Here is a 24782-nt window from a genome sequence, read left to right on the forward strand (position 1 = left end):
TAACGTCACTGAGTAACTCTAGAGGTAGCCAATCAGCGGTCATGGATGTCTTTGCTATCGAGAGGAGAATCAAACACATTACTGCAGTGTGTGGTTTATGAGGACACAGAAAAAAGTCCCCGTATTCAAGCTTACACACATACAGTGAGAAAAACATTTTATAATTAAATAACTTAAACCGCTGTAACTGTCTCATAAAACAGCTAAGTTTTAAAATGTTTTATTTAAAAACAACATACAATAGAAAATACTCAGAACCTTGGCAGCCATATAAACTGGGGGTTAATATAACCAAGATATACATGAAGGGACAGTATTTCTGTATTTTATTTTATGTTCAGTCAACAAAAGGATAAATTGTGTTGTTTTTTTCAAATGGCATGAAAGTTGTCAGGCATTTTAAACCGTGATATCAGTTATTTTCCTAAATGTATTTCAATGAATTCCAAAAACATTTTAAATCTCATCAATTGGACACTGGTAATCAAAATATGTCTATCGATATTACGGAGGTAAAATGAAATTTTGATAACAGTTTGACTCTTTCATGTAATGTCAAATGTCACTGTAATCTCACAATCAAATGACCAGACCTTTCAAAGTCAGATAATCTGATGAATATTTTACATTTTACCATTTTGCAAGTCAGAGAAGCCTCTGGAACATCAATTATACCAGAAAATATAATGGTGTGTCATGTCAGACTTTGGTATAATCAAATCTGTGCTTTCTTATGAATTCCAAGAATTATTTTATTATTAAACGTTATGAAGTGTATATCCTGAATTTTCAGGAATTAGGGTACAAAAACTGCCGAAATCTTGGGTCTGGAAATAAGCACGTACTCTTTGACTGATACCAAATCGTGGCATTGATGCATTGTTAAAAATCAAACATATACTGCAGGTTTGTCAACTAAATATGATGGTTGGCGACTTACATCTACATTACAGAAAGGTGTTTTCAGTAACTCTTCTGGGGTTGATATTTAATCACTGACACCAACTGAAATCAAAGTTGTTTTTTTCATTGTGGCTCGTTTAAACAAGGACAAAGAAATCCAATTGCACAAGAATGTATATAATCATAACATGGAAGGGAAAGAAAGTATTAATTTATGAGAAGCAACCACTCACCAGATAAAAAAACAAACAGAAGAAAGCTATGTGTCCTGCTGAGAAGTTGTCAGTCTGAATGTTGAGCCGAGTCTTGTATCGCAGTCCAAAAAGGCCACCTACACAACATGTGGTTAAGGTAGGAGGACTTTCTTTGCAGTTCTGTACATTGTAGGTAAGTGAGATATTTATTCCGTCCGTTTCTGTTTATTGGGCCACGTTTAAATGAACATTTCAGTGTATCTACAAACATTTAAACCACAAGCTGCTGCGCCAATAAGAGATCACTTCTGCTCCTCATCACTCTGAATCCCCTTCTTCCTCCTCGTCAGGTATAAATGGTGGATCATCGGGTGTCTTCTTCTCCATTCCTCCATCTTTTCTCGCTGTAAGATGAAGCTCTCTGATGGTAAGAATGCGGATGAGCATCCCCTCCATGGTGCTATCGTCTAGAGGCGTGGAGGAGTACCACAGGGGGCTGTTGGGGACGCAGCAGCGCTCAGGGTGAAGGTAGAACAGGTTGGTGCGCTGCTTGACTGACTCCGAGCTAGATGGAAGACGGTTATGTCAACATTGTGATCAGAAGATTAAGGAGACCAATGTGTAGCACTAAGTTTCATTTTAGTCTTAAGTCATTGTTAACAAATTAAAAATGTTTAGCAAAAATAGACACAACAGCCAGTGAGTTTCAATATTTGCCTCAGGCAAAGTTAAAATTGTATACACATTAAAAGGATAGTTTTACGATTTTCAACTCCATCTTTAAACAATAATCAGGTGCGTTTGAACAATGAAACAGTTTTTTGTCGCTGCAAGTAGTTCAGCGTGGTACTATACTTACCACTTGGAGAGGTAGAACTCGTAGAGTCTGACTGGACAGCGGAGAGGGTTTTCTGTGTTCTCCGCCATCTCCAGGATATCCTCTTTATTCTCCTCCTCCTTACGCTTCTTTGCAGGAACCTCTGGATCTGAAAAGGACGCAAACACAAACACCTTTACACCATGTCTAATATGAATCCATTTCACAGTTTTTGGAAGCCCAATTGAACTGACGGTTAAGAAATACTGTAAATGAACACCACATTTGTAATAACTGAACACCACATTTGTAATAACACTAAGGTACTTTCCAGCTACGTAAATGTATAGTGAAACATCATAAAAACTCATACTTGTGTGACTTCTACTCTACCCCCTGGTGTAGCAGTTGTGCCGTTTAATAAACTTGCACTCAATTAAAGATGTTAACACGACAGATAATAGACAGAAATAGTGCCGATATATCCCTGGCGAGTATTTACTTTGCTTTCATGTCAGTTTGTGACAGAACTCTTCAAAAACAATAAAAAACAAATAGACAGATTATTCATTAAACATGTTTTTTTTTAAGTTTTTGCTGGCTTTTGATGCCAGTTTGTTTCTCTTTAAAATATATATGTGAGTGCTCTTTTGCAAAACATTCCTGCCTGCCAATCGCTTGACTTCCAAAAACATTCTTATAAAAGCACCAAATTTGTGAATGTTAAAACAAACATTTTCAAATTTAAAGAACCTTTGATGGATTTTAATATTTTAAAATATATGTTATATGTTGCTATGGAACAAATAGGTATTTCATTTGGACCTTCAGTCGTACTGGTACTAGACTCTGGCTCATTTATGGATATTGGCGGGTAGAAGCGCAGGAAGGTGGTCTTGGTGTTGTTCTGGTTGGTTTTGGTGCAGCGCATGACGTGAGCAAAGGACAGCTGGCGGTGCTGCTCCACCGTGGTGAAGCCAAAGTACTTGCAGCAGAAGAAAAGGAGGGTGTTGAGGAGGACGATGGGGGAGTACGCCCCCAACTGTTTACAGTCCCAGAGAAACTCCTCCTCCACACGGGAATGGATATAACCTGCAGAGAGAGGGAGAGACCCATTAGAAATCTGGTCAAAAGTAGGTTTGTTCATGTAAAATAGAAACAAACAAAAATTTTGACAGATTATAAATTGCAAAATCATGTATAACTCACCACTTGCTGTGATCGAGGGCTTGAAACCTCTCAGCATATTATTGAACTCAGTGGAGAATTTATTGTAGAAGCGATCCATGAATATGTTCTCCACACGACCGTTCTCAAACAGGTACTACAGAGGCAAAAGATTTCATGGCCATAATGAGATAGGACATGGCTGTCATGTATTTCACTATAGTATATATAGATTATAGTATATTTGCTGATGCATTACTTTTTAGTAGATGTGACTTACTTTTACGGTTTACTAATCGCTTTCAGTCATATTGGAAATGCAAGTTACTGCTAATGCAAACTCTACCCTTCCTGATGTTGCTGCTTCCAGTGTTTCCCATACATAGGTTCTATTAGATTGAGATCCACCCAGGTAGACAACATCCAAATAAAATTTCTTTCCCAATCAACAATGTATTCTTACAGCGCAAAGACCAGCGGCCTCCAGCCCCTCAGCCTCATGGAGTCGCGCTTCACATGCATGACAGTGCTCTTCAGGCTCAGAGGCCGTAGTTAGTAGTAGCATTCTGCTGCTGGTGGTCTTGCCGTGGGATTAACTGTATTAATAAACCATAGAAATGCTGCGGCCACACCGCTGTAAAAGCTCCCTGAACGTCATTGGTTGTTTCCCCTGTCCGCAGCAGTCTCCTCCACTCCATATTTTAATAATGGAGCTAACCAGAGCTAACCGCTAACAGAGCTAACTGCATTCAGTTCTCGTTCTGTGCCTGAATCCATTAGCTGTATTTATGGACTTGAGCCCGAGTAAAACCCAAGATTTTATTAAGTTTGCTGTAAAAGTTTTAAACTACAACTCAAGACAGAAATCTTCAGATGAGATCTTAATGAATGCAACAAGGACATGTATAGTAGCCTATAAAACCATGTGTTTACGATCCCCAAAACACAGATTAAAACACTTTAAAAAACAAACTGTGATCTAACAAAAAATAATTAACTTTAGATAGCCTTATATGGTTTAACAGGAATTAGTAGGAGACAGTGTTTAAATAACATGTGACTTTCTGTATGGATCATAGTATTAAGGTTAAGTTACATTTAATAGCTTATTTGGGCTCCGGGTAATCAGGTATTTTATCTGCTTAACAATTTGACAAACCAACAAGATTTAATTGACATAGCACATCTGGGCTACACTTCATCTCTATCTTTATCATCTTTTAGTCTGATATGTTTAATATGTAAATAGTTATTTATTTCAAAATTACCTGTTAATGTTATGTAGCTTAGTCATTGTTTTTTAATAAATAGTTCATAAACCTTCGTTTGACTAGTTTTTACTGAACCTAGCCTAAACAAGTAAATTCTCAACCTGTGGGAAACCCTGGCTTCACATAAAAACCTTTACACTAATAAAAGATTATTTTATTGTGAAGTTATAGGAAATGCAATGTCTTTGTCAGCAAGATATGGACACATTTTGCGCTATTGGGTCAAACATTCTCTGTGTGTAAAAAATGTCTTGCCTGTTGAATGCCGAGGCAGAGGTAGAACAGGCTGTCTGGGGAGTATGGCTCTCCGTTGGTTCGTTTCACCTCAGCAATAAAGCAACAGAGGCCGTAGCTCAGCTCAGCGGTGGTGCAGCGTAGAACATCCTCCTTCAACTCCATTGGACGAGCTGAAAATAGGACACAGAGGCCAAAATAAAGAAAGTTTAAAAAAAAAGGTTGAACACAAAGAATCTGTGCAAAGATACAGTGTAGAAGACATGTCACAGTGACAGCATCAAAATTACCTCAAATCACTAACTTGACCCGTGCTATCATAGACAGAGGTTTTAAAATCACAGCCAGCCTAATGGCTGCTCAGGGATATTTCCAAAATATCTAGTTATAAAGACTTCCTTCGTAAGTATTGAGCTTGATACTCTTTATTGTTGGGTATTATGGATAAAATTGTTCACGTAATGGAATAATACAAGTGGGTGATCTTGGATGAAGTAAAGGAACTATCAAGACCCGCTTTAGCGGTTGTATTTACTGTCAAAACTTACAACCAAAGCGTGGAGTCTCCAGGTTGGATTGAGTTTGCCTCCACTGGATCCATCGCTTCCAGGAGTCAACACCATACTGACTCTTCAGTTTTGGGAGTTCTATAGCCAAGGCCTTGTTAGAAACGCCTTTTTGAGTTGATGCTTCAGCTGCCTTAGACCGCTTTGACTTACGACCCTTAAACAGTGGAGCGAGAGAGAGAGAGAGACAGGAGGTTGATGATCAGGGTGATACAAAGTGATGTGTGAGGCCAACCTATTCTATCTCCAGCACGTTTGGTAGGGTTGGGCACTGAACTCTGTACTTTTTAGGGTACTGACTGAAATACATTGGTACCTAAAAAGGTACCGTTGGGTAATGGCACAAAATTCCAGGTACCTGTTAACTGGTTCAAATGTGAACGGTACCAAACCCTAATGGTTGGTATTGTCATTAACCTAACTACACATTTATTCTTTAGCAGGTAAAATCAAATGTAGGCTTAAATGCACGAGGCAGCATATTATCTCTTCCTAGACAGCTACCCTCTTTTCTCGGGCTTTCCTGTGAGCTTGTCGTCGCTGAGCGGCAGGTGGGCTCGGGGATCGCTGGGACTGTTCTCTAAGCCGGGCCATTCTCTCCAAGGTTTCTGGAAAGCACACCAGATGAAACATTAGACCAAGCATTCCAAAGTATTTGCTTACAGCAATCAACCCCACACACCCCCACACACACACCAACTGTGTATCTTAATGTGCGAGTATGTGAGTGTGTGTTTTAGAGTGAATGGGGCTAGTTTTCTTTTATGAGAGACAGGAAAGTTTTGTTGTATGTGAACATGCAATGACAATAAAGGCATTAACTTAATTCATGTAATACCCTTTAACTCAACTCTTTAAGCACAGGTGGACATAAAATTCAAATGTTTTTCACGTCATGCACTTCATAAATGTGTGTCCATCTCCTCACCGACAGTAAAGTCAGCTTCGATGTCCATGGGAGGCGGAGCCGAAGGTGGAGGTGGGGGCTGGAAGTAATGCTCACTGGCCACAGGAATGTCTAGAATCGGATTGAGCTTATCGAGACCATACGGTCGACTGGGAGACCTTACACCTGCATCAGAGGTGTCCTCCCAGTTGTTAAGGAAACTGGTCAAGTCGTCTGTGTCCAAATCGTCACTATAGTTACTGGTGTGCTCTGTGAAATAAACATGAGAGGAACTCGTCATCCAGCATGACACGTTTTTCTTATATTAAAAACATTTGTGGGAAATAATTTACACTGAGAGAGCAAATGGCCATGTGTAATGTGACATAAAATCCTAATATCCAGGACAAATCCTCTAATTGTATAGGCAAGGCAGCTTTATTTGTAAAGCACATTTCAGCAACAAGGCAATTCAAAGTGCTTTACATGAAACATGAAACATTAAAAACAGTTAGAAAACAATTAAAAACAATTTCAAAGCATTAAAACAATTAACAACAATTTAAGATCATTAAAAGACAAGAATAAAATGTACAGTGCAGTATAAGAATTTTAAAGAAAGAGCAGTTAAAAATAGGTTATTTAAAGAAAGGCAACATTAAAAAGATATGTCTTCAGCCTGGATTTAAAAGAACAGAGTTGCAGCGGACCTACAGTTTTCTGGGAGTTTGTTCCAGATATGTGGAGTATAAAAACTGAATGCTGCTTCCCCCTGTTTAGTTCTGACTCTGGGGACAACAAGCTGACCTGTCCCAGACCACCTGAGAGGTCTGGGTGGGTCATAGTGTAGTAGCAGATCAGAAATGTATTTTGGCCCTAAACCGTTTAGTGATTTATAAACCAGTAAAAGTATTTTGAAATCAATTCTTTGAGGCACTGGAAGCCAGTGTAGAGACTTCAGTACTGGAGTTATGTGATCCACTTTCTTGGTTTTAGTGAGGACTCGAGCAGCAACGTTCTGAATCAGCTGCAGTTGTCTGATTGATTTTTTAGGGAGACCTGTAAAGACACCGTTACAGTAGTCAAGTCTACTGAAGATAAAAGCATGGACAAGTTTTTCCAGATCCTGCTGAGACATAAGTCCTTTAACCCTTGAAATATTTTGAAGGTGATAATAGGCTGATTTTTTAATTATCTTAATGTGGCTTTTAAAATTCAGGTCTGAGTCCATGACTACACTAAGATTTCTGGCTTTTGTTGTTTTTAACATTGTCGTTTGAAGCTGAGCGCTGACTTTCAATCGTTCCTCTTTTGCTCCAAAAACAACCACCTCCGTTTTTTCTTCATTTAATTTAAGAAAGTTATGGCACATCCAATCATTAATCTGTTGAATGCACTTATTTAATTGTTGTATTGGGCTATAGTTCCCTGGCGATAAGGTTATGTAAATTTGTGTGTCCTCCGCATAACTATGGTAACTTATTTCGTTGTTTTCCATAATCTGAGCCAGTGGAAGCATGTAGATGTTGAACAGAAGAGGCCCCAGAACTGAGCCTTGGGGAACTCCGCACGTCATATTTGTATGCTCAGATGTATAATTACCTATAGACACAAAGTAGTCCCTATTCTTTAAATAGGATTCAAACCACTTTAGTACTGAGCCAGAAAGACCAACCCAGTTTTCCAATCGGTCAAGCAATATGTCATGGTCTACCGTATCAAATGCAGCACTGAGATCAAGTAATACTAAAACTGAATTTTGCCACTATCTGTGTTTAAGTGGATGTCATTAAAGACTTTAACAAGAGCCGTCTCGGTGCTGTGGTGTGGTCGAAAACCTGACTGGAAGGCATCAAAACTGTTGTTTAGTGATAAGAAAAAGTTGAGTTGTTGAAAAACCACTTTTTCTATGATTTTACATAAAAATGGAAGGTTTGATATCGGCCTATAGTTGCTCATTAGTGTCGTGTCTAGATTGTTCTTTTTTAGGAGTGGCTTGATGACTGCAGTTTTCAGGGCCTGTGGGAAGATACCTGAGAGCAGAGACGTGTTTACAATCTGTAGAAGATCAGAAGCCAAACAATTCGAAACATTCTTGAAAACATCCGTTGGTAGAATATCAAGGCAACAGGAGGAGGTTTTCAGATGTTGTATAATGTCCTCCAGGTTTTTAAGGTTGATCGTATGAAATTGTGTCATGTTGGAATTTGTTTTGCGTGCACACTGTGACAACACATATCCTGTACTTGATATGGAAGCACTGACTGTTTGTCTAATTTTCTGAATTTTATCTGTGAAGAAGGAGGCAAAGTCATTGCAAGCCTTGGTAGACAACAGTTCAGATGCTACTGGTACTGGAGGGGTTTGTTAATCTATCAACAGTAGCAAACAAAGCACGTGAATTATTATTGTTTCTGGCGATAATGTCAGAGAAAAAGGACCGCCTTGCATTTCTTAGTTCCAGATTATAAATGCTAAGTTTGTCTGTATAGAATATAGTCCCTTATTCTTGATCTTGTCTACTCCGTTCCGAGGTAGTATGATCAATGACAGTAATGATTAAGTTATTGCATCATGTATAGTGTCTTTCACTTGTCTGGGTAACAGAACCCAAGGCACTGACTAGGCTATGCTAAGCCAACATAAATAATAATAATTAATATAATCAGATTTAGCAAGAAATGTATCCGTTGACATGGCAGATGTGTGGGAAACCAATACCTTTTGATTTAATTTCCATTAATAGCTGAAATTAAAACACCTGTTGGATTAACATGTACGCAAGAATCTTGCTAAGCAATGAACTGGCTCACGAAGACCTAGGCAAAATTAAGGAAGGGAAGTAGTGGATATAGAGTAAGGATTTAATAAAAGAAATATGATCTGTTCAGAGCCATCTTTAGATGTAAAAAACATTCAGTTGTCTATACTCAATTGTCTATGCCTGTAGTCTTGCGTCCGGAACAGCTCAGTTTGCTTGTAAAAATGTTATTGTTTCAAATAAATCTCCATGGAGCAACCTTCTGCAATCTCTGGTGTCTGTGGCGTCCTCGCCACGCTATTTCTTGTGTACTGAGACCACTACAGGGTCTCACAGTCAGTAAGTAAATTACTTAGCGTTTTAAGGCACACAGTTTCTGAATGTGGGCTGTGTGCATTTCTCTGTGGATTGAGCATTTTGATACGTTCACAGTATTTATATAGCACCTCGACCTGCTTTATAATAAAAAAAGACATGGAAATGTCACTTTTTACAATATGGAACCTTTAATTAAAAATAATACTGGCAAACCAGGAAAACCAACACTACCTTTAATATAAAAAGTATTTGGGGAAATGTAGATAACTAAAGCAAACGGTCTGGAATCTTTACACAATTGATTAAAAGCATTTAAAAAACAAAAAGGGATCTTTGCTTTTGACAGAAAATCGCCTGAAACGTGATAAGCATCAGAGTGTTGTCTCTTGATTTTTTAGTTGTTTTTCCATACACTGGTATAAATGGTGATGAATATTTTTTGTTGTTGTTAAGAGCTATCCCACTAAACTAATATCATGTTAGAGGAAAACGTTTATTTATCTAAAATGTCCACAAAGCAAAATAAAGACTATTTTCTCCATTCTCAAACTTTCAAAAAGCTATATTTTACCCTTGTCTTGTCCGGTTCCTTAAAACCATTATCTCGCTTCTTTTCACAATTTCCTTAAACAGTATAAAAAAATTAAAAATACTACTTTAAAACTGTTTCTCTTACCTGCTGGAGTAGCTGCTCCATGTCTCTCTCTGTCTTTCTCCACCACTTTCTCCTTTGGTCTCTCCTCTTTGTCATTCTTCTCATGTTGTTCTGCAACCATCTCCGCCATGAGGATGAGCTCTGCCTCGAAGGGGTCAGACGGGATCTTTTCCTTGATCTCCTGGATGGTTTCCACAATGCGTTCGGCGCTGTCCATTGTAACAGGAAGGAACATGGGTACAGGCAGCTGTGGTAGGCAGAGTAAGAGCATAAAAGCTTATGAGGCTCTGTAATGAGGATGAAGATACTGTTGTCTAATATAAATATTTAATTTTGTAATCCCGATAATTCTTTCACACTACAGAGAATCAAAAACACTAAGACCAAAGGTGGTTGTAGTGTTTAACGTACCGGTACTGGCATGGCCACAGGTCTGGGGGTACACTGGCTGTACATGTTCATGGGTACAGGAACATACACCGGCACTGGGATAGGAACGATCATGATTTTAGGGAGGACGTCATCTATAGAGAGGGGGAAAAAAAAAGAAAACGTTCTTAAATTGTGAGGGTTTACAAATGAGTAAATATTTCAACATAAGCAAGTCTGTAGTCGATATATGTAAATATATAATACAAACTTAAGGGTCAGCACATTCAAAAGTTGTGCAAATCAGTGACTACGAAAATGTTTCGTTCAAAAGAACAACATATTGCTTGATATATTTAGGGGCAAAAAAAGAACAATTGATATGAACCACATACACATACACTTAGTAGAACGTATATATTTTTAAAAATGAATATGTATCCTAATTGGCTCCTGCTGAGCCTGGAGAACAGTATCTAACAAAGTATTTAAAAACTTACTTGAAAAGTGGTGGACAGTGAAAGTTCAAAGCATTTGCCAAATAATTATTTTCCAACAATTATTCTCCTTGGTTGTGAAAAACAAGTATATTCTTAAATGCGAGGTAAAATGAAAAACCTTCTCTTTAGGCCTGAAAAATATATATTATATACAAAAAATATATACATGTGATGTAGACATGATTATCGGTTATTAAATATAAAAAAACTAAAGTAATGACATCTGTGTTTGCTTGTCCGACGGTAGATCAGAAATGCCGTTACCATAGAAACACTGTTGTCTGGTTGTTGCTTTTACCTGTCTGTGCTTCGACATCAGCTGTCTGTGTTCTACAGGAGACCCCTTTGTTCTGCACCATTGGTCTGCAGAGCAGGGCCTTGTTCTTCAGGATTTTGGGGGCAGGAGGAGGGTGAACTTTCACTGTATCTTTCTGAGGAAGGAAATAAAAATTAATAACAATTAAAACATTTTCAAAAAAACAAATGGACTAATGAGCTTATGTCAGCCACAGCAGAGATCCTCACAAATGGCAGTCTCTAAAAGCGTGACGTGGCTGAACAAACTGCACCAAAGACTCCGTTCCTAAAGGCCATTTTATAGTCGTAAAATCGCCGGAACCTACGCCATAGCCTGACGCGCACCTCTCGAAAAATGTAACTATATGTCGCAGCGATGCACGTTGCTCGGCCGTGGCTTGGTAGCGTTGCATTTCCCCCAGCTCATTTCCTGGTTCTCCTTCTCCATAAACAACATCAAATCAACAAGATAGTTAACTTTTCCTGCTCCAGATTTCCACCTTGGTCAGAAAACACAGGGGAGACACGTTGTTTCTCTCACTAGGACTCTAGAGTTGGTCGCTCCGAAGCTAATCGCCATCACTGTCTCACTTCTCCCTCGCTCTATCACCCACTCCCCACACACACACACACACACGCCGGCTCAACGCACACACCAGCGCACAAGTATAAACATCAGGCCACTTATGTAGCTACGGCAAGAGCTCTGCGTGGAGCCTCCGCACAACTGTAAAACGGCCTTAAGAGTGTTTACACACCAATACTGTGCAGGCCACAGCACATAACTTTTCCTTGTCATCTTGATCCATAGATGGAGGTAAACTGGCCCGTCTTAGTGTTTCCATTCACATCACACAGTAATTTTGTTATCTTTCACTGCACTATAATTAATCCTATCCTGTTTAATCTGTTTTATTCAATTTAAGCTTATTTTCATCTTCTATTTTATTATTTTAAATGCCTATTTTTATGTCTTTTTGTATTGTCTTTTGCATTTGTATCCGTCTTGTTTAAAGCACTTTAAATTGGGGCGCCTGGGTAGCTCACCTGGTAGAGCGTGCATCCCCCTATCTCTCCCCTTTCATGTCTAAGCTGTCCTATCAAATAAAGTCCTAAAATGCCACAAAAAATAATCTTTAAAAAAAAAAAAAAATAAGCACTTTAAATTGTGTTATTGTAAAGAGGTGCTAAACAAACAAACTTGCATTGCCTTGATTGCTCAACTGTATCATAGCGTGCACCTGTATGGAAACCTCTACATATTTTATGTTTCTCTACACATTTATGCATGCATTTCCTTTAATTTGTCTCCTGTATGTATACATATGATTGAATTTTACTGTATATAAAATACATATAAGATACAACAACTTACATGTCCAGAGTTCTTTGATTGTAAGACGATGCCTGTGGAGACAATGACACAATGTGAAACTTTCACAATCAACACCGGAAATTGATTGAGTGAGCACACAACACGTTTTTCTCGCTTATATATTTGACATACAGTTCATAAACACCTGTGTTTGTGTGTTGTGTACTTTGCTGGGTTGTTCTGTCGGTTCTGTTGCCTATAGGAGGCCCTGCAAGCGAGATGACGTTGCCGATGACCGGTGTAGCCTCCTCTGTACCTGCAGATCCGAGAGAACACCAGGAAACACAAGAGGATTCAGCAGGGTTATTACCGATCGATTTCATAACATTTTAAGAAGTCAGGACTAAAAACCACAATATCAAGAAAATAAAACTTGAAATGGAGACGATACACACCTTTGAAGATCTCGCCTTGCGTGGCCACTTTATCGCAGCAGAACTGCAGCAGACAAGTCAGATCACAAAAGTGTTTGACTTCTCCCACCATGGGAAGACTCTGCTTCAGTTTCCCTTTGCGGCTGCAGGTGTCACACTTTGCAACCTGAGAGAAAACAGTGAGTAAACATTAAGATCACCGTGGTCATCTCCGTTTTTTTTTTTTTTTTTTTTTTTAGCCTAACGATGATTGTAATAACTTCATTGAGGTTTGCTTACATGGCAGAAAAGCATGGTGTATTTGGACCTGCAGTCATCAGAGCAGAACTCCTCCGTCGAGCCTCCATACTGTGCCGTCACCAGCTTCTTGGACACACTGTGGCAGTAGACGCAGGAGTGACAGTGTTTCCCCCAGTTTTTAGTCAGGTCGTGTCGAAAGAGGAGCTTACAGCCTGGGAGGAAGGAGAGGACAGGCTCAGGGACACTATGCATGATTATTTTTCACACCTTTTCAAGATGCAAGTGTGTTGTTCAAACATGTTCAACCCAACTTGTGAATAATGATGTGTGACTGTGATTTTTCGTATGTATACATTTCCATTTGTCTCCTTACCGTCGCTGCAGAAAAAGCAGTCTTTGTTGTTGATTCTTTTGGCGTCTCTGGTGATCTTTTCGATCTTACAGTATTCACACAGGCTCGTCACAGAGTTGTCTTTCTTGAACTCGTTAGCACAGTCCACGCTACAAACAAAAACTATCTTGTCCTGCAAACATAGAGGTATCAACACTAAATCACCCGACAACGTGTACATCACATTTTCCAAATTTCAGAGCTAGAGAGAGAGAGATTGACATTCTTTATGAAAAAGACTAAACAAAGGCCGATAGATAGTATTTTCGGGTATATTTTGCGGGTTTCAGACGATGACTGACAACGTGCGCAGCCTTTGCGCTTTACAGAAAAAAAACGTGATGTTATTTTTAGCTCGCACACCCTCGCAACAACACCGCGACGAGCGTCAACTTAGCTTAGTAAAAAAAAAAAAATGCCGTTGAGGCATTTTCAAAAACAACCAACATTGCTGCAGCTGATGTGGAACTTTCTGTTGAAGTACTATTTTCAAATTCTGATAGCAAAAAAACGCTCGTTCACAGACACACAAAGTTACCTTGATCTGGATGATTTCAGGTTTAAAAGCTATGTTGCGGTTACACTGGGAGCAGTTCAGTTTCAGTGGTCCTTTGGGGACGTCTTGTGGAGTTTGAGTAGGAACGATGGCCGGGACTTGGGAGGATCCCATTGGTAACTTGGTAAAAACATTCACCTGTTTCTGAGATTTCTTGAACTTATCCTGTGGCACAGAAAACAATACAAGTGTCTTGAGTGAAGAAAAAAAATAAACACTGTAATCAAGCTACAGTTTCTAGTGCAACACTAAAGGTGTGTTCTCCATAAAGGATAACAACTTTCAACAAATATACCACTTTGATTTGTTCTCACAACAAGGCAAATCTCATTACCTGAAAAGCCATGACACAAGGTAGAGTGCAGAAGTTCCTGATGGAGGTATCTGACATGGCCAGGTGGTAGGCTGGTACTGAGTTTTTCCCACAACTATCACAATTCAACCGAGCACCTATGGAAAGGGAAAAAACATTTTTATAATTTTTTTATTTTAAATAAAAATTTAAATTAAATAAATAAACATGTCCAAGAGTGAAGTATTCATTGCCAAAATCTCAAAAACTCAATCATGAGAACTACCTTTACCTGATGCACTGACAGACTGAACCTTGAATGCCATCACACAGCTGCTGCTACAGAAGAGGTTAACAGAGTCATCACTGTTTTTGCTGTCAACCGTTTCTGCCAGCAACCGGGTAGTGCGACACATCGTACAAGCCTTGGTTATCTTCGTTTTCTATTATGAGATTCAAAAAAAGAATGTTAAGCTGTGCAGACATGGTGCGCTTTTTAATAATCTTGTAAGGTGTGTTAACTTCACATTTGAATCTGCCTTTCTGCACGTCCAGAATTTTATGCTCATAATGTTTGGATCAGTTAACCACGAAGTGGAGCTCATGCTGAACTAAGTCCGGAAACTGCTGCTTGATTTTGTCCAGTGACAATTCCAATAAAGTTCATTGTAAAGTATATTATGTACAATCAAGACAACACAACCTCAACAATTTTGACAAAAACATCGAAAGGCAGCGTTACTTTAAGCAATTTTATTAGTCTTGCATTGTCAGACCCATCTCCACAGTGCTGTTTCTGTGCTAGAGTATGGTCTGGCTACCCCGCTTATCTATTATTCTGGGAAAGGGTTGTTTGTATGTATGTAGTTCTTTAAACCAACTACAACCATCCTGAGCAGCGCTTTGCAAAATAGAATAGTGGACATAACGGAAAAGGAGGGACATCCAGAATGTGAGAGACACGCTGGATATCAGGCTTTATCCCAGCAATACACATCTGTTAAGCCTGATACAACTAGAAAAAGAAAGTAAGAACAAGAAAATTGCTGTCGGATATTTTCATGTTTTATGACATCCTTGCCAAACGCTGAGTATGCTGAGCGTCATCTGTACCATTCATACCCAAAACAAGTTTTAGTGTCTTTGAATTTTCCTACCTCTTTGTACTTGGCCAGACACTCTGCATTGCACAGAGTTTTGTTGCTGTCATCCATCTTCAACATGAGCGGTTTGATGTGGCAGTAGGAGCCGCAGTTCGCACAGCCGGCCATGGACAGGTTGTTTACAGTGCGGAAACGGTTAAAACAAGCGTCACTGCAGATCTTGTGGACAGCACCGCTCAGGATTACCTCATGTTTACTCTACAGGAGGGATGACAAAAGAACAGCGTTATTTATTTCAGATATCAATCTTTTTTACAGGGCCAGCGAGGTAAAAGGTACTACCTATCACAAAAAAAAACTCTTTGTCCCATGAAAGAGTCCAATAAACTGGTGCGATTCAGCCCAGCAGAATAGGGAAACCATTTATATGATTTTTAATGAATAAAAATCTTAAATAAAGTTAAACATGTAGATGTTTTTTTTTTTACTTTCTGCAAATGTCACACTGTTTTTAATAGCTTTACGGTTTATTCTTATTCTTAAGGGAAGTAGGAAAACATGATAATTTCTATGTTTTTAGATTGTTTTAGAACTATTATAATTAGTTGATCGACAGACAATCAATCAGCTACTATTTTGATAATCGATTAATTGTTTCAGTAATTCTTCAAGCTAATTTGCCACATTCCCTGTTTCCAGCTTGTCGAAGATGATGAAAGTGACTAAATATCTTCGTTTTTTTTTTTTTATTGTTGGTCAGACAAAACAAAAGATGGAATGGTGAATGGTGGTGGAATTACAATGGTGATTTTATAGATAAAACTATTAATCAATTAATCCAGAAAACAATTGGCAGATTAACCAATAAAGGAAAATAACAGTAAATTGCAGTCCTATTCTGTTTTACTTACGACGCTGTATCTGGTGCACATGCTGCAGAGTGACTGTGGTCCTATTGGCTGTGGTACTGTTTTGGCGGCGGTGGCCTTCTTGTAGTTGAAGGAAGTCAGGCAGTTCTGGCTGCAGAATTCCTTCATGCCGCCTTTATCATCTGGAGTCAGAATGACATCCTGAGGCCGAAATATCAACCTGGGATAACATCAATAAGAGATCCAAATTCAGTCATAGTTTATTTGGGTCATAAACTTTCGGTATACTCATCTATAGGTATACAGTGAATTACTCTACCTTTTCTCACACAGAAAAATCCCATATAGTTGTATGTTTGGAAAGATGACATTGTTTTCTGTTGTACTCACTTTTGGCAGCTGTGGCAGACCTTAGAGACTCCTTTGACTGTGGGGAGAGACGTGGTGAGGCAGGAGGTGGAGCAGAAGAGCGCTGGGGAGCCCTTCCTCTGGAAAGCAGTCTGTCCTTTCATCAGGCTCTTATTGCAGTGGGAACAGGACATGTGCAACGATGAGGGGTGGGTGGTGGGTTGCGTCTGTGTTTCGGCAGCGGGGCTCACAGAGAAGACCGATCCAATCCTCAAGTCCTCCTGTCAATAACAGAACGGAGAGACAGGGGTGAGTGTTGGCCCAGTGATTCTGGATTTTAGTTGTGGATAGTGATGGTCAAATGAAGCTTCGTGAACCACTGTCTTTATTTTCTGAGCTCACTAGATGGCGCTCTCTGTTCAAAGAAAAAGGTTAAAAGGAATGGCAATTCAGTGTGTTTTCAACCCTTTGTCAGAAAATAAAGACAGTGGTTCATGAAGCTTCATTTGACCGTCACTAGTTGTGGAACATTGCCGGCTTCGTCTAGCTGTTGAAGTGATGGCTTTTTGTCATTGAATCATGGATTAGTTTTGAAGTTCCTTACAGTTTTATTCAGACTTGACAGGATATTTACGCAAAGAGCTGCAACATGGAGTGAATTATTAATCCATGCAGTTGGCATGAATGAAAAGTAAAAATATAGGCAAGAGAGAGCCTTGGTCAGATTATTCGTGTAGTTGTGTGTTGTTGTTTTTAACCTCTTCTGCTCTGGTCGCACAGCAAAGTTTTTATAGACTGGTCTGATATGAGAGGACTCTCCAGAACAACTTAAAATTGGCTTTTCCCGTGTTTCACAGTTAAACCGATAAATAAACCAATTTTATTTTTTTAACGTTACAAGCCTACAATATGTATATGTGTGTGTGTGTGTGTGTGTGTGTGTGTGTGTGTGTGTGTGTGTCTCCCACCTTTGCAGTATTGGGCTCATCTTTCACACTAGCTGTAGGAGGTTGTTGAGTTAGAGCTTGTTCATAATCTTCGTCTATTGGCTCATCCTTCACCTTCACCAAAGGTGGTGAAGGAGACTTGATTGGCTGAGCAGCAGCATGCACACTTTCCTACAACAGGAAAAAAAAAAAGTTAAATATATGTACTAAGCTGAAATCAGACATTTAGGAGAAGCACAGCAGTGTAACAGCTTTAACACCAGGACTGTTTTAGTTTATAAGCTGAAGCAGATTTTCTTACTTACAGTGTCTAATCTTGGTAGTAACATCTTAACTATTTTCATCCCGTTCATTACGGTCGCTGGTGATGAGCTGTCACTTCCTACAGAAACATGTGAATAATGGTGCAAAGGTAATAAAGAAAATCAAAACATATTACAAATAATTAGATATATAAAAGCCAGAAAATCAAAATGTAGCCATAACTGGACAGTGTAGGATGTGAGGAAGCATTATTGGCCTCAGAATTGCCAGTTCTGTTTGCTAGTGTCCTAGATTGGATAATACACATTATTCTATAACAAGTACACATTTCAGCATTTAACTGTGCACTCGTTAAAAGCTCCAAAATCTGGAAGGATTGTCTCCCATTAGCCATTTCAAGAGCTTAAGAGATTTCCTTTAGAGAGCTGGTCATTTTTAAACGGTAAAAGTGTGCACTAAGAAAACACCGCAACACCATGGCTCTGAGGTCACTCACCTGTACTGGTCATGGCTTCAGACAACGGAGACAAGCTGGACTGGATCCCGTCTAAAGACACTTTCATGTCCTCCTCCTCTGCAGAAGGTAATACAGTGGGTTTCTCATCAGCTTCTTCCTTAACAGAGTTACTGTCCTCTGCCACTGAGGCTGGGAGAGAACATTTTAAAGACAGACGTTAGTGGGATGCTATTAGAGCTGGCCTTTATTTACATTCACAAAAAGATGAAGCCAGTAATGTGACGCATTCTAGGTTTCAAAAGGGCTAATGTTTGGACCATAATTAATAATGATTCATTAAATTAGCAGCTCTATAAACAATGATACATAGCCACACTTTTAAACCGCTCACTACTATCAACTATTGAGGCATTTTACTACAAAAGCTCTTAATTAAAAAGGAAAAACTGCATGATCGGCGATGCTGAAAAATGCCATGCACAGCAAAAATCATCCGAAAATATTAACTTGATGCACCTGATGCATACAAGGGTTAATAATAATTAATAATATAATTAATAATAAAAAGTAATTACTAATTACATGTCGACTTTGTCACCTTGTGCTTTACAACTTTCCAAAACACATCCTCTTCTCCTACAAGAAAAGCACAGCTTCTGCTTTACATTAATTAACTCTCGCCGGTAGAAAATGTTTCTCTGCCTCATTAACACAAAACTTGATAAAACTGCAGCTTTACTTTACCTGTATTTGAAATGGCAGGTGAACAGCAGCTATCCACATCCATCAAACTATTCTGTTGCTCCGCTTTCATCTGAGCTTCCTGTTCCACCTGATCCACTGTACCAATGTCCATCATCTCGTCGAGGTCGTCCACTGCAGAAAGCCTCACTTTACTGCCAGGAGACTCCTTTTCCTGCTGTGTGTCAATGTCCTCCTTAGTGTCAATGTCTGGCTTTTCCTCAGTTTTTACCTCCACTTCACTGCCAGGAGACTCCTTTTCCTGCTGTGTGCCGATGTCCTTAGTGTTAATGTCTGGCTTTTCCTCAGCTTGTACCTCAGTGGCCTCCCCTCTTTCAGACTCTGAGGTGTTGCCTGGTTCATCACAGTGAATCAAAACTGTACAGACGGTCTCTTCTGTAGACAACTGTGAGGCCGTCTTACTTTCTTTAGGTTCAATTTCTTTACTTTCCATTTCGTTTTCAGAGGCAACAAAGTTACCCTGCTTTCCATGTTCAGAGAGTCTAGGAGACGCCGTGTGAATAAGCTCTGGGTCTCCAACATCTGCTGATGCTTCCGGCTCTGAAACAGCTTCCATGGACTCTCTGTCTGTCCCCTCTGTTACCTGTGAAAGAAAATAATCTATTAACTTTATATACATGCCAGAATACTGATGTTTTCTAGTGTTATTTAATAAGGGTTAGGGTGTTCATATCGCTAGTTTGTCTAGTGTAAAGTGCAATTACACAAAACCAACCGTCTTTTGTTGAACAAGATGGCTGTGCTAAAAATAAATACAGAATTTCAATTAATTTAAAAACCTTTAAGATAAAAATAAGATACACCTTTTGTATTTTTTTTAAACCTTTATTCAACACATATTTACAAAACAGTCATATGAACTTTTCGACAAGTTTCAACAACTGCCCTCCTTAAACTGGAGAACAATTTATTGTTCACAGTAGTGGGGTGTGTACAACACCTTGAGCATCTCAGTCAAAACACTTTTAAGGAGGTTGCTGGATAGGGCTGTACTAAATGTAAAAAAAGAACTTTGAATGTCTGTGTGAATGTTATAAAAAAAAGTAGTAGCCTAATCTTTATCTGCAACTGTGCAGAAATACCGGGTTCAAACTAAATTAATAGACATGTGGCTAAAATATGTTTTGCTGCTGCCCCGTCCATAGCAGTACATGGCTTTGCTTCCGTCGGAAGGCGATCTACAGTAGGTAATACATCATAGTTGCCAACCCTCACGATTTTTCCTGGGAGACTCACATTTTTCATTGCCCTCTCCCGGTTTCCTCCCTTGGTCAAAATTTTCTTGTAAATGTTCACACCTTTTTTTCCTTTTTGTATTCACAACCTGTTTTTGGCACTGTCCTACGACTCTAGAAGTCTACTGTTTTTTTATCACCTGGCATACACACAAGTTGCTGAACGTTCTCCTCAGTGAGTGAGACTTTTACAGATCTGGCCCAGACCTATACTTCCTTAAAGCGATGGTTCGGAGTAATTTCACCCTAGGGTCCTTTGCACCATGACCTTGAGCCAAACACCCCCCCAGAAGCTTTTTTCCCTTGGTCTAACATTGGTTGAGTTAGCGCTATCAGCCAAATGGCTTAGTGGAACCAAAAGTGTAGCTCATAAATTACCCCACTAACAATGCCCAGAATGGTACCAAACTTCTACAGTAGTACGAATAGGTTCTTTACTCATAAAATGACGCATTGGAAAGTTTGTAAGTAGACCATGATGGCCCCTCACCCAAATTTACCTCTACTATGTTCACGGCTGGTGGCGCCACTCGTGGAATAGCGTTCCTTTTCAGATATACTCTAGTCGGCTTTTTGGGGTCCTTGGGTCTTTTACTAGGATAACAGAAGTCATCTTCATCAAAATGTCTGCTACAGACACGGTAGCGCTTCTTCCTTAGCATCTCAACTGGCGTTGTGATATCCATTTTGAGAAAAACAAGCCACTGTCGTAGAAGCTCCGGGTCTTTGAAGCGAAACGGCAGATCATGGAAGGTCTCCGGATTGAACCTTTTAACTTTTACACCGCAGCCGGAATAGATACAAGTGAGTGGCATCTTGTCCTATCTTTTAACTCACGCAGCAGTAGTCTGAAGTAACTGTGTCCGACTATCTCACAACAATCCTCTGCTCAGTCACGTGTACACAGTTGTTTCCGTCAACAAAGTTTCACGCGAGAATATAAAAGTGTTTCGCTGAATTTTGAAAGTTTTTAAATAATTGTATTTTCAGGTCAACACTTCAATACATTTCTATGGAGTGTTGAATTCACTAGCTTATCCCTTACGCGAAGGACTTTTACAGATTTATTTATTTATTTATTTATTTTTTTTTAATATAGGTAGCAGCAGAGAGCAGAAGTCATCAGGCAAGTGTTATTTAAATAAACTCCTGGTGTACTTACAAACTTTCCAATGCCTCGTTTTATGAGTAAAGAACCTTTTTGTACTACTGTAGAAGTTTGGTACCATTCCGGAAATTATTAGTGGGGTAACTTACAAGATACACCTTTGTTTCCATTAGCGCTTGCACTAGGCCATTTGGCTGATAGCGCTAACTCAACCAATGTTAGACCAAGGGAAAAAAGCTTTGGGGGGTTATGGTTATGATGCAAAGGACCCTAGGGTGAAGCTGCAAAGCATTGCACATTTAACTATAATAAGCACTTGTAAATGGCGATAGAAGGCAATTGGGTGCACAGACTCTCTAAGGGCCAGAGGCAAAAAAATGAATGAATGAATGAAAACTGATGAATATTACTTCATGCCAGAGATTTGCACAAGTCATTTTCACATTAGATACTTTTAATTTATCTTTCAATTCTCAGAAAGAATAAAGAATAATTTGTCCCTTTTGCGTGAAATGCTGTTTCAATGCACTTAATATTTTTGTCACTTTCATATTTGAAAGTCACAACTAGGGCTGCCCATTTGTTTAACTTCACTGTTTTTTAAAGTTCAATAGTTTTTTATTTCCAAAAGTCAATGAGTAATCGTGTTTAATTATCGTGATTTCAATATTGACCAAACTAATCGTGATTATGATTTTTTTCTGGGGGAGGACAACCACATTCCCCGCTTTGGTTTTAGAAATCCTCCTTATTTGTGTGTGTAACTTTAGTTAGTATGTAGCTAGTACACTTACCACTGATAAGTAGCCTAACCCATACAACCCCACTTTTAAAAAATTCCAAACTATCCTGTTAACTTTACAGTGACGCTACCTAATGTAAACATCGCCGACATACATGTGTAAAAGAAATAGCGATGGTAAAACACGGGTTGTGAACATATAAACTGGCAGTAGCATTAACACCCCCTCTCAGTGTTTTGACCGTGCATCCTCACCAAATAAACGACAAGTTAGCTTGTTGCTGATTTAGCAACGCTGCTCCCGCAACACAACAACCCTTACTGCTGTAACGTTACAGTACGTTTGGAAATGAGGGGTTTGAATACCTCCGTCTGAGTCGCTTCCTTGGATTCAGCCATGTTATGATGTTGTCTAATTACTTGACCTGTAAACAAGAGAAAACTAGCTCGCGAATCGCTAAGCTAACGCTAGCTTGCTTACGAGTCTGCACACCTCTCTGCTTGCTGCGGTTAGCTAGCCTTTACCGCGTCAACATGACACAATAACTGACCGCCATGCTAATGAACTAACTTTTTCTATTTGTTAGATATATACATGGGTTCATGTATCAGCGTTATAAGAAATGTATACAGCTGTAACAACGTGCAGAATATTACCGCGCCAGCGGCTTGGACAGACGAGACTTGATTGGTGGCCAGACGTTGGTGTCCGTCGTCAGTTTCCGTAGCCGACATGTTTGGTCCAAAATCCTGATGTCTGCTCCAAAATCCTGATGCTTGACTTTTGCAAATAAAAAACGACTTTTTAAAATAGACACTTCAAACTTGACACTTTAATCGTGGTCCTTTACTACATCATTTGCATGCACTCTTGTTGCAGAGCGTTTTTCTTCTTCTTGTGTTTATTTTGTTGTCAGTTATCAAACCTTAGGAGCTCACTACCACCGCCGTTGATGTAAAGTGTGTACTGCTTTCAGTAAGCTAAAATGGCAATGGGCACCTCAGCTGTGTATTTTCATAGTTTAGCCTATATGCCAATAAAGGGAGTCCTGTATACTAAACTTACTTAAGTAAAAGGCTATACGTATAATCAGCCTTTCTACTAGGTAATGAGAGTAACAACAAGTGTGATAGTTTAATAATGCACATAGTATGACAATTACAGACTAACATTGGAAAACTGTTTAAAAGAATAACTACTGTATGTGTGGAGCGCCCATGCCGCAGATGCCGTGGGTTAGATTCGTTATACTTCACAACCGTCTCCTGCTCTCCCTCTGACAGATCAGATAGAGACTCAGCCAACGGTGGGAGTCTGGCACCATAACCTCCTCTGATTGGCCAAAACTACATTTCTGTTAATCCTTTCCTTGACTGGGTTACTACTGCTGTAAACAGGGAACATACTACTACTACTACTGCTGTACACAGGGAACATACTACTACTACTGCTTTACACAGGTAACATACTACTACTACTACTGCTTTACACAGGGAACATACTACTACTACTGCTTTACACAGGTAACATACTACTACTACTGCTGGACACAGGGAACATACTAATACTATTGCTGTACACAGGGAATGTACACAGGGAACATACTACTACTACTACTGGGTTACAGGTGCATAGCATCGGCGACAGCCACACAGGATATTAAACCAGTTTCAAGCCCTTTGAACCTGTAATTGTTTGTCTTCTGTCACTAACAGACAAGATCACAAACTCTAACTTGAAGCACTAAAATTGTTTTTTTTTTCAAATATAAAAAATATATTTTTGTTTGTTTTTATTATTATAATTTTTAGGGGGGTTGAGATGAAATTGCTTGAGCCCCCCTAAAAAGGGTCTTAAATCGCCAATGGGAAACAAGCTGAGTTGGATTGACTTCTCGTAAGAACTTACTTCTTACTCAGAAATAAAGGTACATTTATTACTTCTTATTATCACATTCAAGTAGCCTAGCCTCCATTTCTTTTTCTTTTTTTTAGATCATTTTTTTATTGTGTTATTTTATATTTAGAACACAGAACATGCAAATACAATTGAACAAGAACAAAAACCCTCTCCCACACCCCACCCTCTGCGGTCTTGAGGAAAACAAATACAAACAAATAAGCAGAAACAGAGAGCACACCTTGCTTAGTCGCTCTCCTCTAATTCTTGTGGTGTTGAGGTCATTAGGACTGATATTGTACTGCTGCGTTTTACCATAAGTCTATAATCGATGAATTTGCTTTGTTAATCCTTGCTGTAGAGAGCTCGAGCAGAACTGTGCTAGAAAGTACGCCAACCACTGTTTTATACAAAGCGAGTGGGAGGGGAGTCAGCGCTGAGCTATCAATTTCTTGGTTGCAGTTGATCCAGCTAACCAAACTTTCCTCTGTCTCCCAAGCAGGTGTAATTTAGAGTCATCATTAAGTAACAAAACAATCGTGTCAGTAGGAAGTCAACATCCTATCACATCAAATATTATTGATGTTATTTTATTCCAGAACTCATGCACCTGTTCACACTCCCAGACCATGTGCAGGAAGGTTCCAGTTTGTTCAGGTTGACAGAACGTGCAATAGGGAGTGGGAATGATGTTAGAGACGTATCTCTTCTGAGGAGTCCTATGACATATGTTGAAGTGGATCTGCTGGTGATTTGGGTTCTTGGAGCAATGGAAAATGTCCCAAACAGTCTCCCAATTAATTGTATTCCCCTCAGGGCTCAGCTCTCGCTCCCATTTTAAGAATGATGTCCTGGGGACCTCAAAACTAGCTCTTAGGTCT

At 39.3% G+C, this 24782-nt stretch overlaps 1 protein-coding gene across 3 annotated transcripts; it reads right to left on the minus strand.

Moving 5' to 3' along the window:
* Positions 1-309: 309 nt before the first annotated feature.
* zmym4.1 (zinc finger MYM-type containing 4, tandem duplicate 1) lies at positions 310-22963 on the minus strand. Of its 3 annotated transcripts, none has more exons than XM_028597435.1 (27): positions 22659-22963; positions 18899-19499; positions 18194-18271; positions 17739-17815; positions 17455-17604; positions 16529-16767; positions 16181-16358; positions 15324-15527; positions 14459-14609; positions 14209-14324; positions 13857-14039; positions 13301-13451; positions 12967-13139; positions 12709-12853; positions 12459-12569; positions 12314-12345; positions 10940-11072; positions 10184-10296; positions 9794-10019; positions 6081-6308; positions 5657-5760; positions 5135-5309; positions 4608-4759; positions 3124-3238; positions 2740-3006; positions 1957-2083; positions 310-1662 (listed from the first exon to the last, which is right to left on the minus strand). In XM_028597435.1, exons 1-27 carry the CDS (start codon positions 22734-22736, stop codon positions 1416-1418), a joined length of 4554 nt encoding a protein of 1517 aa, XP_028453236.1. In that variant the 5' UTR covers positions 22737-22963; the 3' UTR covers positions 310-1415. The 3 variants fall into 3 exon arrangements, with proteins under 3 accessions (XP_028453236.1, XP_028453233.1, XP_028453235.1); XM_028597432.1 differs by having other exon boundaries at positions 18194-18343; XM_028597434.1 differs by lacking the exon at positions 22659-22963 and adding an exon at positions 22368-22651 and having other exon boundaries at positions 18194-18343.
* Positions 22964-24782: the final 1819 nt, after the last annotated feature.

This window comes from Perca flavescens, chromosome 14, assembly GCF_004354835.1.
Source record: "Perca flavescens isolate YP-PL-M2 chromosome 14, PFLA_1.0, whole genome shotgun sequence".
Taxonomy (NCBI): domain Eukaryota; kingdom Metazoa; phylum Chordata; class Actinopteri; order Perciformes; family Percidae; genus Perca; species Perca flavescens.

Bases quoted from the DNA above. Each gene is read 5' to 3' on its own strand.
- zmym4.1 (XM_028597432.1), bottom strand. From the start codon at position 22,736: ATGTCGGCTACGGAAACTGACGACGGACACCAACGTCTGGCCACCAAT. The intron at 14,610-15,323 runs GTAGGAAAATTC...ATCTCATAATAG, and splicing joins GTCTGGCCAAGTACAAAGAG to AAAACGAAGATAACCAAGGC. The intron at 2,084-2,739 runs GTCCAAATGAAA...CGTCCTTTTCAG, and splicing joins TAGTACCAGTACGACTGAAG to ATCCAGAGGTTCCTGCAAAG.